The sequence below is a fragment of the Salvia hispanica genome, chromosome 5, assembly GCF_023119035.1.
Source record: "Salvia hispanica cultivar TCC Black 2014 chromosome 5, UniMelb_Shisp_WGS_1.0, whole genome shotgun sequence".
Classification (NCBI taxonomy): domain Eukaryota; kingdom Viridiplantae; phylum Streptophyta; class Magnoliopsida; order Lamiales; family Lamiaceae; genus Salvia; species Salvia hispanica.
In genome coordinates, this window is record NC_062969.1 from 9455129 (window position 1) to 9471268 (window position 16140).

At 34.6% G+C, this 16140-nt stretch overlaps 3 protein-coding genes across 4 annotated transcripts; 1 reads left to right on the forward strand and 2 right to left on the reverse strand.

The window, feature by feature from the left end:
* Nucleotides 1–256: 256 nt before the first annotated feature.
* Nucleotides 257–880, reverse strand: LOC125189359. Its single transcript, XM_048086644.1, has one exon. The coding sequence runs from the start codon at nt 878–880 to the stop codon at nt 257–259; it is 624 nt and encodes a 207-aa protein (XP_047942601.1).
* Nucleotides 881–1792: 912 nt separating this feature from the next.
* On the reverse strand, nt 1793–4517 carry LOC125189360. The gene is made up of 7 exons (XM_048086645.1): nt 4044–4517; nt 3464–3563; nt 3258–3303; nt 3142–3159; nt 2892–3061; nt 2506–2572; nt 1793–2335 (listed from the first exon to the last, which is right to left on the reverse strand). The coding sequence occupies exons 1-7, from the start codon at nt 4142–4144 to the stop codon at nt 2136–2138; spliced, it is 702 nt and encodes a 233-aa protein (XP_047942602.1). The 5' UTR covers nt 4145–4517; the 3' UTR covers nt 1793–2135.
* Nucleotides 4518–12146: 7629 nt separating this feature from the next.
* On the forward strand, nt 12147–13584 carry LOC125190706 (B-box zinc finger protein 20-like). 2 transcript variants are annotated; one of them, XR_007170951.1, is made up of 4 exons: nt 12147–12391; nt 12537–12918; nt 13175–13377; nt 13510–13584. XR_007170951.1 is itself a non-coding variant. In XM_048088077.1 (3 exons), exons 1-3 carry the CDS (start codon nt 12206–12208, stop codon nt 13177–13179), a joined length of 573 nt encoding a protein of 190 aa, XP_047944034.1. In that variant the 5' UTR covers nt 12147–12205; the 3' UTR covers nt 13180–13584. The 2 variants fall into 2 exon arrangements, 1 of the variants encoding a protein (XP_047944034.1); XM_048088077.1 differs by having other exon boundaries at nt 13175–13584.
* Nucleotides 13585–16140: the final 2556 nt, after the last annotated feature.

Consider the following 16140-nt stretch of genomic DNA (forward strand, 5'->3'; position numbering starts at 1 on the left):
GCTATAGTTCCATCCAACCATAGATAGCAATATGTGCAAGCAAATATAAATATGCACAATTTCAAAAGTCAAGTTATTTGAATTAGAAATTGCAGAGGGATTAATGACCCATATATACATCCTTTATCAGATAAGCAAATCAACACCTAATATTACTGATAGCAATTGAACAGAAGCAATCAGACAATCCCAAACCCTAATGTTACTGCACAATGACCTCCATCATCCCCACCCAGCATCAGCCATTCCACCCCAACTAACGAAGCTTCCCGTGCGCGAAACCAGGCATGTTAACATAATAAGGCAGCTTCTTCGCTGTGAGCTTCGGTCCGCCCCTCTGCCCCATCTTCCTTATCCCCATCTTCGTTATCCTCTGCTTCCCGAACCTCCCCTTCAGCTTCCATGGCACCAATTCATCATCAAAATCGTAATCGTCCACATCATCATCGTCACCATCACCCTCCACATCCTTCACAACACCATCATCACAGTACTCCTCCGCGTAATCACGAACCACGTAATTAAGCGTCATCTCAACCGGCAGAGTCATCGGTGGAGACACCGACATCGCCTGAATCGCGAGTACATCACTCGCTGACACGAAATCGCGCGGCGTCGGTGCATCCTCATCCACGTCCACGTCTGTTTCGTCGTCGTCAACTTCAGCAGGAACCGGCTCCAGATCGTCTTCGGAAACTGAATCGGCTGTGCTGTTTGCCTCTTCGCTGTCGTAGGAGTACAGATCCTCGTCGTCGGACTGAGACGCGTTGACGAGCTCCCACGCCGACAGAACCTCGTCGCCGACGCCGCACACCTCCGTGGTGCTCGATCCGCCGCTCCTCGCCGCCGATTCAGTGGTTTTCCCCAAAAATCTCATCATTTTCACTGGCGAAATCGGTGGTTTTTCTCTTCGATGGTTTTTTTTCTTCAAAGCGAGTTTCGTGTGCAGAAGGGTATGTGGTTCTCGTTGGGGAAATGTAATTAATTTAAATATAGTGATAAATGAAGCCACGTGGCAGTGATCTGAGAGTTTAGGCGTACCCACATGTACAGCTCGAGTTCCTATTGGTTGAATTTACGTGGCAAGCAAAGGTATCTTGGAGCATAATCCTTTCTTAGTCCTTTTATTAATATTTTCCCTTTTCTTTACCCCATTTTTTATCTTTTGCTTTTTTTTCCCTTACATTTATGTGGAGTATTATGTCTTTTTCTTTGTCGAAAAAAATCTTTGGCAAATTATTGGCAAATTATGTCTTTTTTATCTTCAGTGGAGTATTAACCACTGATGTACCGATCAATTTGATATTGATGGATTTTCCTTCTTGCCTGATGGATATTGTTTTGAATTATTTGATTAACTAAATGTAAAGTCTAATTGAGAGCTTTAGCAAGAAAAATAAAACTGTGGTAGTTTTAAAAAAAAAGTTGGATTTGAACCCAAATTTTGACACATTTATTATGACCACAACTTGGACAAGAAAAAAGAATCACGCAAGAAGTGCTTGTCGTACCTGCATGTGACTCTTGGCATTTTACAAAAATGGATGCTCCAAATCTATTCAAAGATAATAAATACTACTCCACCTATAAGCAAGAATGCTAAATGGTTTGATCATCAAACCTCAACATGACCCAGTAAATGAAGCAACAACAATTGAAACTTTGCTACATCCAAAGAAAAGAGCAGAGATCAAATTTAGGAATTCTCAGAAACATTTTTCCAATGATTCAATCAAGATAAATACAAGGCATACAAAATTGACATATATAAGATGAAATTCGTACGAAAAGGGAACAAAAGAACTTCTGCTATTCCATTTGTTATCAAAATGTGTAAGTGAACATTATATGTATTGAGGAACCCAAATACAGAAGATGATCGAGCTGCGTTCTAAATTTCTTCACAAGTATGATCAAAAGTGAGTTATCACTTATCATGAAGAGGAAATGTGGCCCTTGTAGTGCAAATAATGTTTCGTAATCCAACTGTGTATACTCGTGGAAGATAACAACGTACCTTGGATTAATGTCTCCGGAAATTTCTAAGGTTCCAAAACCTCGTTTCCAACCCAATACAACAGTAAAACATCGATGAATTGCAGTTGGTAGTCACAGACACTCATGCATGTAGGTACTTAAATCTTGCGCCTTATAAGAAATGGAGTAGAGAAACTTGAAATAAACTGGAACATATATGTAGTAAACTGACCTTTTTTTGCATAACTAAGCTTAAAGAAGACTCTGGAAGCATACAGAAACTTATGCAACATAGCCTCAAGCCCCGGCTTGTCCTCGTCTTCTTTCTCCTGCACATTAGGTATTCTCACTTGCTTAACTTCAAGCGAGTTCCAATGCAAGAAACATGATGCCATGTGGTATGTTTAGAACTCAAAATACATATATTTGTAGCTTAAAAACTAAAGATTGCATCAGTTTATTAATTGGTGAGATATAGGCATTGAGCAAGGATATTTTGGCGGGAGCATAAACCGGACCGAAACTTACTTGCCCCTAGTTGTGCATTAACTTCGGCTGGGAAGCCCTTGTCAAGTTTCTCTCTTTGGTTCAATGCCTGTAATGTCAAGAAACATAGTACAGTAATTACTAACTAAGAAGAAAGGTTGTTAACTTGTAGTGGAAAAGCACGAATACATTATCTGTACGAGTGAAGATACAAAGGACGTACTATTTGCCTGAGGATGAGAGCCTATGGGCTATGGATCTCTGCTGGGAGGCCAAGGTATATCTTCCTCTTCATCAACGATGGGCTACAAAATAGCCTTAAGCACATCAGTTGTCGACTATGTTTTTTCCTAAGGGGATCGAAGAAGCAATAAACAAGCCCTAATCCATATTCAGAAAGTGCTTCATCCTTGCAACAATAATGCTCAAATCAAAATGCCTATGACTTTAGTTTTGTGGATACGACAATCCACCATGTTCATCAGTACTGCAGCCATTTCTTCGCAATCTTTCTGTGAATGGAAACTAAAACAATAGCTAGTCAGAAAGAATCTGTAGATTACATAAATATAAACACCAACCACATCCAAAATCGTTCCTTGTCATAAAGAGAATCTAGCTGCAAGCAGTATCAGAAATCCATCGTTGAAAGGATATAGTGGAAGAATTATTGCCTGCCAAAGTAACAAAAATGAGCTTTAAAAAAATATAGAATAAAAGTTGGTGTTAGGAATAATATTGAGAATGTAATTCTACCAAATGTATGACACTGGACATACAGGGAACTTATCAGCAATGCATATAAAAATCAGTTTGTGCATACAACGCGGGCAGTGAGTCCTGTGGCGGAAGAACTGAAATCAGCAACATATTATGATGCTTTTCGAAGCAATTATTATTATGCTTTATATCAAAGAGAAGACTTGGAGAAATCCTCAAATTTGATATGGATACATAATGCACTGTTGAGTTGATCAACACAGGGAACGACCCTACTTACTTCCCTGTCATCTGCATCCTGTATTATGGCTATTAGTCGATCCACAGTCTTTGTAACGATAATTTCAGCGTTCTTATCGACTGCACAGATCAAACTCCTCCTGTTTATTAGATCAAAGCCAGAATGCGCAATCAATACCCTCCATCTACCTAACAGAACAATTTCATACCATAATCTGGAAGAATAAATTCATCACGAATATGGTTTTCGACTTGTGTCTTTCTACAAGCTTACTTTTTTTTAGAATGTGAAATTTAGAACCACAGTCAATTCTTGAATACATTTAAACATAGCATACAAATTGTTAGGGCATGCCATCCCAATTTACACACACCAATTAAACTTTCTCATTATTTTCACTTAGGAAGGTTTAGCAAAATCTATTCGGAGGCATTGATTTGAGTGATAAGGCATGATTAATAAGTTAATAACTTAATAAAATGCCTGGTTCCTCACATAGCAGGGGAATTCAGCTATAGTAATGAAGGAGTTAAAAAAAGAATGTTTATAAGATCGTTAATGTGATTTCCAAATGAAACCTCAACAACGAAAAAGTAGAAAGGACAGAATTGAAGAATACCTCTTGCTTCCATTCCATCCTACAAAATTCAATGAAGTAAAATTTGGGCATCCTATTGTTCCATCTCCTACACTGCAAAAACTGAAAAACAGATAACGCATGACAAAAACAGAGATTTATTTCTCCTATTTAGCAAAAATGAAATCTTTCTAGTGCCCATCAAACTGATGATTTAACATGTTAGAAGTTAGAAGAAAACAAAGCTTAAATCTGCACAGAATCAAGTAAGAGCCCCAACTATCTTAAATGTGCAGGATGAAGTAAGAAGACAACTAATAAACCAAACATACTCGAATTAGTTAATAGGTCTTGTATCATTACTAATATGCCTAACACGCATAGGATCAATACTCTCTTAGTAAAAGAATGAGTATGCAATGTTTTTGAATCTAGCAACACATTACTTTGTAGTCTCTAACTATTCATTGTTCTTTCAATTTAGTACACCTATTTACTTTTCGCATTTTAATTCGATTTTCCCATCTAACACTAACAGAGCGAGGAAAGAGAGACATTTTCAGTGGAATTCAGCTAAAACATTTGCAGAATATTTTTAATGTAGGAAGATCAAAGAAGCAAGGAGTTTTTATTGCGGCCCATTGCTCTCAAGTAAATGGGCCTAACTTCTATTCTTATTGAAATTTAATCTGTATTTTTAGATGAAATGGATATCGCTTATAAACTGATCCTTTTTGTTGAAAAAATATTTAATGAAAATAAACACTAATAACTCTTCATGAATCTTGGTGATAAAACTTTTAAAAAATAGAAAATTTAAAAATGTAGAGATGATGGGATTTGAACTCTATGTATATCATTTCAAATTTGAACGCTCTTTCAATTGAACTATATACTATCTACCATAGTTTAAATATGACCCTTTATTAAATGTATAAATCCGTTAAATATGACCAATTGGGCTACAACCCGTAATTGTAATTTATTCTTTTATTTTATTATACATTTGTTATGATATAAAAAATGATTTATGAAAATAAATGAATAATTATATAAAAATTAAAAAAAAACAATTGGAGCTGATGGTATTTGAAACCAATGAGGATCACCTACTGCTTTTCCTGTACCATCACTTACTCCGCCCCTCACAAACATAAAATATGTGGAGCAGGAGGATGGTGTAGGAAAAACATGATTCCCACTGATTTGCAACCTACATTATTCAAGATTTGAATGCTCTGTCAATTGAGCTATATTGTAGAGTTGAAAAATAATCATTTATTTAAGTCAAAATCCGTAACAAAAGAAAAGATTAAAAATGAATCATAATGCGTTAAAATAATAAAATGGATTTCACATTTCACCCTAAATGGATTTCTGTGATGCTCTACTGTAAGTTTGTAACTGAATCATATCCGTTTAACAAGCAGAGAAAAAAAAAAAACTGAGGAATTAAATAATTTGGTGATGGTGAGATTTGAAACCTATTTTAACTTCAAACATTGAATGCTCTGCCAATTGAGCTACATCACCTAACTGAAATGTAGTCCTTTAAAACAACTTATAAAATGTATGGATTAAATTGACAGGCTTTATATTTACAAATATGTTATAAATAAGTAAAGAGAAACATTGAAAAATTAAACAAATAATCTAGCACAAATGCTTCTTACTTATCAAATTTACAAAAGGGAGTGATTACCCACGCGTGAAACACGTCGGGCATGCAAAATGCGAAGTTCCAACGATCACAACAGTAATATCAAAACATGCTAGAGATTCTATAACCAGAGAAGTTATGTTCAAATGTCGATTGCAAAAGACCACAAGGATATTTTTCGATTCCAAGAACACCCGGGTAGATAACTCCTCCATCTAGGTTTATCTGATCTAAAATGTGTGTTTTTATCATGTGTTTCATATTAGGTTTATCTGATCTAAAATGTGTGTTTTTATCATGTGTTGTCTTATTTATCTTTCCTACCAAACTACCCCTAAGTGTTGAGTCTTATTTGCAAGATGAACCAAATATGTATGAGTGCAAGTGGCGGAGTGAGGCTCGTCACATCCTTGCATCGCTTTAATGCTTTATACTGATAAAGAAGCTATTATTTTGAAACAAATACTCCCTCCGTCCCAGAGAAGTTGGCATACTTTGAAAATGACACAAGATTTTAGGAGGTTTTGTTTTGTGTGTTAAATGGAGAGAGAAAATATAATTTTTATATTCATGTGAGAGAGAACTTTTTCCAAAAAGGGAAATGTGACATCTTTTGTGAGACAAACTAAAAAAGGAAAGTGTATCATCTTTTGTGGGATGGAAGGAGTACAAATTAATGTTGAGTGATTCGTGCATCTGAACTTACAAATGAGAAATATAGAAATTTCAAGAATATTTATTATGTACATGAACCACATATAATTGGCTTCTCTACGTATATGAGGGACACATTGGCCTCAAGAACCGATCTACAATCTCTATGAATTAAGGGCATCGACCACTAATTAGGTATGTTTTCGAAAATAACTTTGGAGAGGCCCAATTATCTATCTCATATTTTCTGGAGTTTCAATTTGTTTTATTTCATGAAGTGAGTCTCATACTTTTCAAAATTATAATTATTGATCAACAAATAAAACTTTTTTTATCCAACTGTCTCCTGCCGTCACGAACCACTATATATGAGTATGATTTTTCAAACACAATTACTTCATCTCAGCAGTAAAAATTCCCCCACTTTTTCTTCTCCTTCACGTTGAATTGAAAGGTGATGCAGCAAATGGCATAATCGTAATCTTCTGTTTATTAGGTGAGGATCCAAGAGATTTTCAAGATATTTCTCATATCTATATATATCACCGTGATTGGATAAGGTGTGATTTGTCAATTAGTGCCACACAATTTCATTTTCTAATAAAAAAGAAAGAAAAAAGTAGTGGGTTTGTGAATATATATTGAGTTTATTTGCAAGGGGTTTCAATATATTATAATAGTGTGGGTCGAGTTTGGATGCACCCAGAATAAAATTTCGGAGTGACACATATTGCGTGTTTGATTTTTTATATTAGTATTGAATCTAAATTGCGTGTTTCTTTGAAATAGTAAGTTGAAGAAGAAGAATTTGTAAGCAATATTATTGTAGAAACAGTTACCCCACTCCCACAAATAATGCAGGAGTGCTAAGCATAAACGTCCGAATTCAAGCCCAAGACGTAAGCTTTGAGTTTTGAATTAATTCAGAATTTACTGTATGATCATTGATTCAGTTCGGAAGGTTGACCCAAATAACCCGAAACTTAAACAGATTAGAGGCCACGATTCAGTCCGGTTCGTCAAATGCTTGAACCGTAACCGGCCTGGATACCGGTTATCCGGTTCCGGTTTAACCGCCGGTTACTGCCGGTTCTGGTTCCGGTTACTAACCGCCGGTTTTTCAGCGGTTCCTAACCGGTTCCAGTTCTTATTTTTTTTATTTATTTAAATCTTATAGTTATAACTTTTAAATTCTATAGTAAAATCCAAAGAGACTTTGAAAACGGTCGAAAACCGCCGGTTTTCTGACCGAACCGCCGGTTTGTGTCAGAAAACCGCCGGTTTCTGACCGAAAATCGGCGGTTTCCGACACCTTTTCAGACCCTACGCTGCAACCCTACGCCTACGCCTGCAACCCTAGCCCTGAACCGTCAGGAACCGGCGGTTTTGTGTCAGAAACCGGCGGTTTTCTGACACAAACTGACGGTTTTCCGACCGTTTTCAGCCCTACGCTTGCAACCCTAGGAACCTACCGGCGACGGCTACATTTTCTCGGTTAACCGGCATTTCCGAACCGGCGGTTAACCGCCGGTTCCGGTTTCATATTTTTTGAACCGTAACCGGCCCGTTATAAACCTAAACCGGATTTCGAACCGGAACCGTCGTCCGATTCCGGTTTCGGTTCCGACCCGCCGGTTGGGAACCCGCGGTTAACCGCCGGTCCGGTTGGGTTTGGCCACCTCTATTTATTATTTAGAGTCTAAAAAATTTAAAGTTTGAAAAATTCACAACTTTAAGTAATTCAAAATTAGCCCGATTAAGTTAACTCTCATTAATTAGTTTTCAACTTTTATTTCATTTTTCAAGTTTTTGAAAATTAGTAAAGTAAATCTCTTTTATTAAACATATCTAAAGAAATGTTTTGATTCATTATTTAAAAGTTATTATATTCATTATTTTATAGTATTAATTATTATACTGCTATTACTTATCTTACAACTATCCTAAAAATTATACACCATCAGTCCTATAAGAGAATATACGTACTTTAGTTGGGTATGAGTTTTATACTCATGCAATTAATAAAGTAAATACAATATTATTAGTAGAGAATAAGTCCCCATCTCAATAAAAGAAAAAGAGTGTTTAAAATTATAAAGTAATCCCTCTATCCCATTAAATATGCAACGTTTGCTTTTGCACACTTGTTTTGGAAAAATTATACTCCCTCCATTTTTTAAAAATAGCAAATATTTTCATTTTGGGCCGTTTTTTAAAAGTAGAAACTTTAGAATCTTTATATTTTCGAACATGGACCCCACAATTTACTAATTCTACTTTCACTACTTTTTCTCTCTTACTTTACTCATTTTTCTTTTTTCTCTCTTACTTTACCAATTCTTGTCACCTATTTTACTAATTGTGCATTTTAACCCGTGTCATTTCAAATGTTTCTATTTTTTGAATACGGAGAGAGTAATAAATGACTAAAGTGGTGAAAAAATAAAGTACTAAGAAAGAGAATAATGTAGAGGAGAGTCCCATTTACATTACTCTCTTTTTTTACTTTATTTTTATTCCACTTTAATTATTTATTATCATTTTTTTAAAATATGTGTGAAAAAATAAACATTTCATATTTAATGGAACAAAGGGAGTAGCAATTTAAAAAGGAAATAATACATACTCTCAGAGACAGAGGAGTATGTAACAATTAAAAAGATAATTATTAGAAAAAATATACCTTCATCTCTAACTGAGTTACTATATTAGTTTCAAGTTGAAATAACATTCACGTACATGTATTTATTTATTATAGATATAAAAATATTAACAAAACTATAATACTCTCTCCACAAGTGAACAATTTCTTTTCGCCATTAAATTTAATAAAATAATACAGTATTTATTGAGCTAAGTGAGAGAATGAAATATAAGAAAGAATAGTAAGAAGGAGATTAAATAAGAATGAATAAGAGCATTTACAAGGGGAAAGGTAAAGCATTATAACAACAATATTTGCCTTATTTTTATGAAAAATCATTTTTCAACGAGAAATGTATTTGAGAATGTATTATACACTTTTTTCTTATTTTAAAGAGATATCTTTTCCTCTCCATCAGTAAAGAGGTAAAATCTTATAAATATTATATTTGCTTCTTTTTATGAAAAATTATTCTAAAAGGGGAATGTATTATACACATTTTTCTTATTTTGAAGATGTATCATGTATCATTAACTCTCCACCAATTGAGAGGTAAAATCGTATAATTATCATATTTGTCTTCTTTTCATGGAAAATTATTTTCTAATGGAAAGATATTTGAAAAGGTATGCTTTAAAATACATATTGTATTATTTTAAAAAATAGTTACATTTATATGTTTTCACTTTAAAATTTCTTATTTTTTAAAAGGAATATTTTTCTTATTAGAAAATAGTTAATTTTTACGTTTTCACTTTAAATTTCTTGCTTTTTAAAAGGAATATTTTTCGTTTTTGAGAAAGTAGATAGATGGTATATTTTTATTACGTACTATGTCATTCTTCAAATCTAATAGGCCTAGTAAATTAGTTCGAAATCCAGAAATATAGGGTTAATATTGACTATTCATAATCCGAAAAAATATAGCCCATATCCATAACTAAATAGCTTGACAATATGAGCGAGTTAGACAATTGACATCTTTAATCACACGTATACATAATAGAGGTAGATACCAACAAAATTGACATCTTTAATCACACGTATACATAATAGAGGTAGATACCAACAAAATAATACATTATAGAGATAGATACCAACGAATAATTTCTAAATGGAAACTTGGTCTTGGCCAACCAAAACGAAACCCAGGTGTTTGGAAAGTAAGATTGGTTTTATTAGTTTGACACCACTTTTATGTCGTAATTCTCATGCAAATTTACTACTCCCTCCGTCCCATTAAAAATGCAACGTTTACTTTTGTGCACTTGTTTTGAAAAAATTATAATAAATAACTAAAGTGGTGAAAAAATAAAGTAAGAGAGAGATTAGTGTAGAGGAGAATCCCCTTTATATTATTCTCTTTTTTACTTTATTTTTTCTCCACTTTAACTATTTATTATTATTTTTTCAAAACATGTGTGAAAAAACAAACGTTTCATTTCTAATGGGACAAAGGGAGTATAATACGTGTGAGCAGAAGAGAAGCGATGAATAGTTTAAGCCATGTTTGGTATGACTCATCCCATTAGGATACTAAAATATCTCCGTAACGGCCGATGATCTGGATATCAACTTCAATTATTTTTTAACTTCAATTCTGACTTGGAAATGGGAAAAACCGAAAAAGTATTGGCCGTGAGTTTGAAACTAGAGCATAATTTTCATTTCCTGAAATAATATTATCTCTCCTAAGTTAGAGTCAGTGAACGTGATATCAGATGTATGTATATATAGGCTTACAAACATAGTTTGAAATGTTCTAAAATTTTGGTGGATTTATTTGAAAAAAGATAGTCCAAAGATAACCTTCAGAAATAAATTTCTAACTTATCTTGAAGTCAGTGGCTCAGTGCAAATTAAAATATTACCTCAACCAGAAGTTACGATTGGCTACAAGATTAGGCTAAACGTTTCGATGGTCAAACTCAACACCAAATATACATATGTTATGGAAATAATAAAGTATGCATATATCAAATTTAATTTCAATAGTCACGGAAAATATTAAAAACGCCAAAGAAAAAAAATAATTCAAAACCACCAAAAAATATCCAAATGGCCCAAGTGACATAAACCCACTAGCCCCACGTAGGGAGAAAAAAAACAAAAAAGGAAGAAAGACTAAATCTTTTAAAATATAGAGTTTTTATGATACAGGTGTAGACAGAGAAAATCAATCATAATGAATAAGTTTGTTGGTTGGAGAAGTATTAATTCCATTCCCCACTTGGAAATGGAGTTAAACCAATAGGTAGCCTAGCTAAGAGCCGGGAAACTTTAAAGCAAAATAATGGTGAAAGCAACCTGTTTTGGTTGCCCATGACATTTTTGTCATTGTATTTGGACCTAGGCATATTAATCTTAGCCAGACAGATTTTAAGTGCACTGGACCAACAGCACAGTAGAATTCCCCCTTCTCCTACACTAAGAGCCATGCTCTAGATATCAATTATTCCCTTTTGAAATGGTGTACGTATACATGGAAATGAGACTGCAGTGATCAATGAATATGGATGAATGAATGAACAGATAAAACCCCCCCTATCCCATACAGCTAGGCCCCCCTTACCCCATTTTTCCCCATCTTTAGGCAAACCAGTGTCGAAGAGTAAGAGATTTAGGGATGAAATATCAAATGAGATTCTTATAAAAGTGTTCCATCTTTTATCGTGACGCGATCATTACATGCCACATGAATAAGAGGCATCACGGATATTTTGTTGTTGTATATTAATATCCTTCCTACATTAAATATAAGACACCATTTGCAATAAAGGATCCCAAATTCCCAATTGTTGAAATAGAGCAATATAGCAGCCCATCTCTAAATAAGGCCAACTAGATTTCTTGCATATGTAGCTGTAGCTGTGGCCAACCCACCCCCGGGGTGGGTGGGGTGGGGTGGGGTGAGGTGGGGGGCATAGACAGACAAGACAGAAGATAGATAGACAAGAATATTGGCAATTTGAATGATCTTTTTTCGAGAGCTTTCCATAAAAGTCAGAAGGAAAATGAATTCCTGGTAGCTTAGCTGTGCCTTCCACCCTACCCATATGCCCATAAAAGTTGTCTCTTTCCTCATTCAATCCTACCAAAGTTACCAGCCATCTCTTTATAATTCCAACCAGCACTATGTTTAACTAAACATATTCTCACAGAGAGGTACACCCCCATAAAAACACACAGAAGCATGAACAATTAAAGACTTCAAGTACAAAAACTGGACTTACAGAAGCTGCCACGATGAAGATTCAATGCGACGTTTGTGGGAAAGAAGCAGCGTCCGTATTCTGCACCGCGGATGAAGCTGCCCTCTGCCAGAACTGCGACAACAGAGTTCATAACGCCAATAAGCTGGCTAGCAAGCACCCTCGTTTCTCTCTTCTTAATCCTCAGTTGAAAGAATCTCCCCGCTGCGACATTTGCCAGGTTTATTAACGTACATTGTCGTTAACATGTTTCGAATCACCACATCAGTGTCAAGAGTTTAAGTCTTTAGAGCAACAAACTATTAATTTGATGAGTATTTGCTATGAAAAAAAATATTAATCATCTGTAGTTCATACTTGTGCAGGAAAGACAAGCATTACTGTTCTGTCAAGAAGACAGGGCTTTACTTTGTCGAGATTGTGATATACCAATACACAAGGCCAACGAACTCACCAAGAAGCATAACAGATTTCTTCTAACAGGGGTTAAGCTTTCTGCAGCCGTTACTACGCATCAAGGTGCTACATCGTCCAGTGAAAGAGAGATCAAAACCTCAGCTGCTAATGCAAGCTCAAATGCAAATTGTTCAGAGACATCATCGAATCCTATGAGGGGGAATGAGCCGAGCCTACCCGTCAGTGAGCAAGCTTCAGACTCGACCAGTAGCATATCGGAGTACTTAATAGAGACTATCCCCGGTTGGCATGTTGAAGACTTGATGGATCCTTCTTCCCATTACGGTTACTGTAAGATTTGCTTCTCCAACCAACAAACTTATTCATTATAATGGTTAAAAAACATCAGTTCCTCCCGAAAATCAATGATCCAATCAGACCATATGTGCAACTATTCTTTATACAGAGTTGTTTATAGTATGAGTTGTAAATTGTAATAGTAATAATAGCTCCTAATATCTCTTCGTCAATGTCTTAGGGAGAGTTTAACACGTTAAAAATATCACCTTGCCCTTTACTTATGAATCATTTTTCAATGAATTTGCAGATTGATGAGGTCACATCTTTATCAAATGAATAATCCAGATCAACCTTGGGTGTTTTCAGCAAAAGGCATGTACAAGATCAAGTTCAAAACACAAGAGGTACAAGGATTTAGGATAAATATGGTTTTGATATCCCAAGTCAGGTCACTATCAGTCAACATGTGAAAGGATTTGGAGAAGAACGACAGGAGGAAAGCCTCTACTGGTTATTCCATGTCTATTTAATCTTCTTCCTTTTTTCTCATTCTGTGGTCCCTCCTCGCCGCTCTTTATTAAGTAACAAAGTAAGGCACAATTTAATGACCTAAACTGAATTCTTCTATCCTTTTGTTTGCAGCTCCTCTCAAAGAGGATAAATGTTTTTGATCAAACCCCTTTTCCCCCACGCCAATCTAAGTGGAAAGGTTTATTTTGTGTTTCTAGGTAAAAAATTATTTATTTTTTGGTCAAGCTACCACTACTCCAAACTAGGTTGCAAATGACTTGTGCTTCTTTTTTTTGCACACAGAATTTGTTGTAACTTTCTGTATCTCACTAATCAACTTATCCACATAGACAAGATATGGAATTAGTTTTAACCCTGAAAACAATCTCTCTAAAGTTGAACATACCTCTAGTAAAAAAACACAGTACATATTATGTGTACACCTTATAATTACACTCGCACTAGCACTAGATTCCATAAGTTTATTAGTGCAAGCTCTCATACATCTAATTAATTATCATCTAGAAAGATCATTATTAGAGCACTACCTCCCGTGGCAATAAATCACAATAAATACCTTACACAGTCAAATCGAAATGTTTGCAGGCGTATCTAAAGTCGGCAGAGAATTATTATTTTTATCTTTTTGGAGAAATCAACAGCATTAACTCAGTGGCAAATAAACTGTCTCCGATCTCTGAATTCTGAAAGTCTAGTCGAAGAAGTTAACTTATACAAACAAAATATTGCAGTCATGTAATCCAAAAGTATAAGACTAGGACCGAATTTCTAACAAAATAGAAACTGTGAGCAGCAATCATAAAAGTCCAACAGATCGCAATCAAACATAAAACTGAAGCAGCTAGAAAACAAGACATTGAATAAGCATCAAACAACATCTAAAAAATAAAATCATGAGAAATCATCTCTAATCGCTAAATTGGCAAATACCTTGTGAGCAAGGGGTTGAGATATGCAGAAGTATTCCCCTGCCTTACTATTATACACCTGATTCAATGTGTTCATAGTATTTCGCAACGACGGACGGCGCCGTTGAAACAATCGGCCGTGGAATACGGCAGCTTGAAGGCTGAAGACGATGGAGCAACAGCGCGGGAGGTAGAAATGCGCAGTAAGCAAAAAAAGCGTGGGAAGTTTGAATTTGGGATTTTAATTAAGAACGCTTCCATTTAAATCCACTCCCAAAATACCTCATGAATTTATTTAGTTACAATTATTTTAAAGCATAATATTAGGGTTGGGCTTTTCTTTGAGCCGTCCATTATGTGATGGGCCACATAAGCCCCAAATTAAATTAGATTGCAATTTTTATATGAAGGTTATAACTAGGCATGTCAAAATGGATATTGGGTATTGGATATCCGATATTCAAATCCGAAAAAGTCGGATAATTGGATATCCGAAATCCAATTTTTCGGGTATCGGATCGGGATCGGGTAGTGAAAATTTTGGATTATCGGGTATCGGGTTACCCGATATCCGATCGGGTATACCCGAATTATCTGATTTATCCGATTTATTTTCTAAAATTAATAAATTATATTTTTATTATAATCAAATGTAATTTAATTTCTTAACTACAATTTAATTAATACTTAATAGTATATAAGATATGTAATTTAATTTTTTAATTACATTTTAATTTCATTGACTTGTGATATTTTGAATTTTTTATGATATTATTGTTAGATCTTGATTCTTATGAATTATTGAATTGTGATATTTATAAAGGATGAATGTTTGAACTTATTAATTTTGATGGTTATTGACTTATTGTGGATGGATAAAAGATGTGAATATGTATAACTTATGAATTTTGTAATTTTCAAAGTTTGTAGTTATTTTCTTTTAAATTCGAACTACTACAAGAATTTTGTATCCCAATAAATTTGTAGTTATTTTCTCTTAAATTTGAGCTATTATAAGAATTTTGTATTTCTAAAAGTTTGTAATTATTTTTACTTGAATACTAGTACTTCAACTTTGTATTAAATTTGAATTAAATAATATTAAATAAATTCTAAAAATTTATAGTTAGTTTTCAAAAAAAAAATTTAAAAAAAATTCAAAATCACAATTGGGACTGGATACCCGATTTTTCGGGACTGGATACCCGGGTATCCGGGTACCCGAAATCAAATTCGGGTCGGGTATCGGGTATTGGATTTTGGGAATTTCGGGATCGGGTACCCGAAAATTTCGGATCGGGTATCCACGAGTACCCAATTTGATAGGCCTAATTTAGATCACAAGAATGAGATTTTGATTTCTATATATCTAAAAAAATAATTAAAAGACATAGTATAGAGATTTGCCAAGTCAAAAAGAGTATTATACGGTATTGATTTTCATAGACTTTTGATGTAATTTAGTTTTTAATAAATTTCACTCTATAACTCATGTTTTACTAGGATGATCACAATTCACAATTATCACTAAACTCTCACAGAGATTGTTGATTATAACCTTGACACTATTACGAGTGTGGGTAGTAAAACTCCTAAAAATCCTAAGATCCCTCGTGTGACCATGTCCTCACACTTAGGGGTTTCTTGGTATGATGGAATGGAATGGTCGAATAGAATGTGATTCCTATTTCCATTCTATTCATTTGCTTGGTGTGATGGAATGAATGAGTGAATGGATGAAAATGCAAAGGAAATCCAAAGAAATTGACATTTCATTCCTATTTCATTCCATTCCATCCTCATTCTATTCCATCATACCAAGAAGCATGTAAAT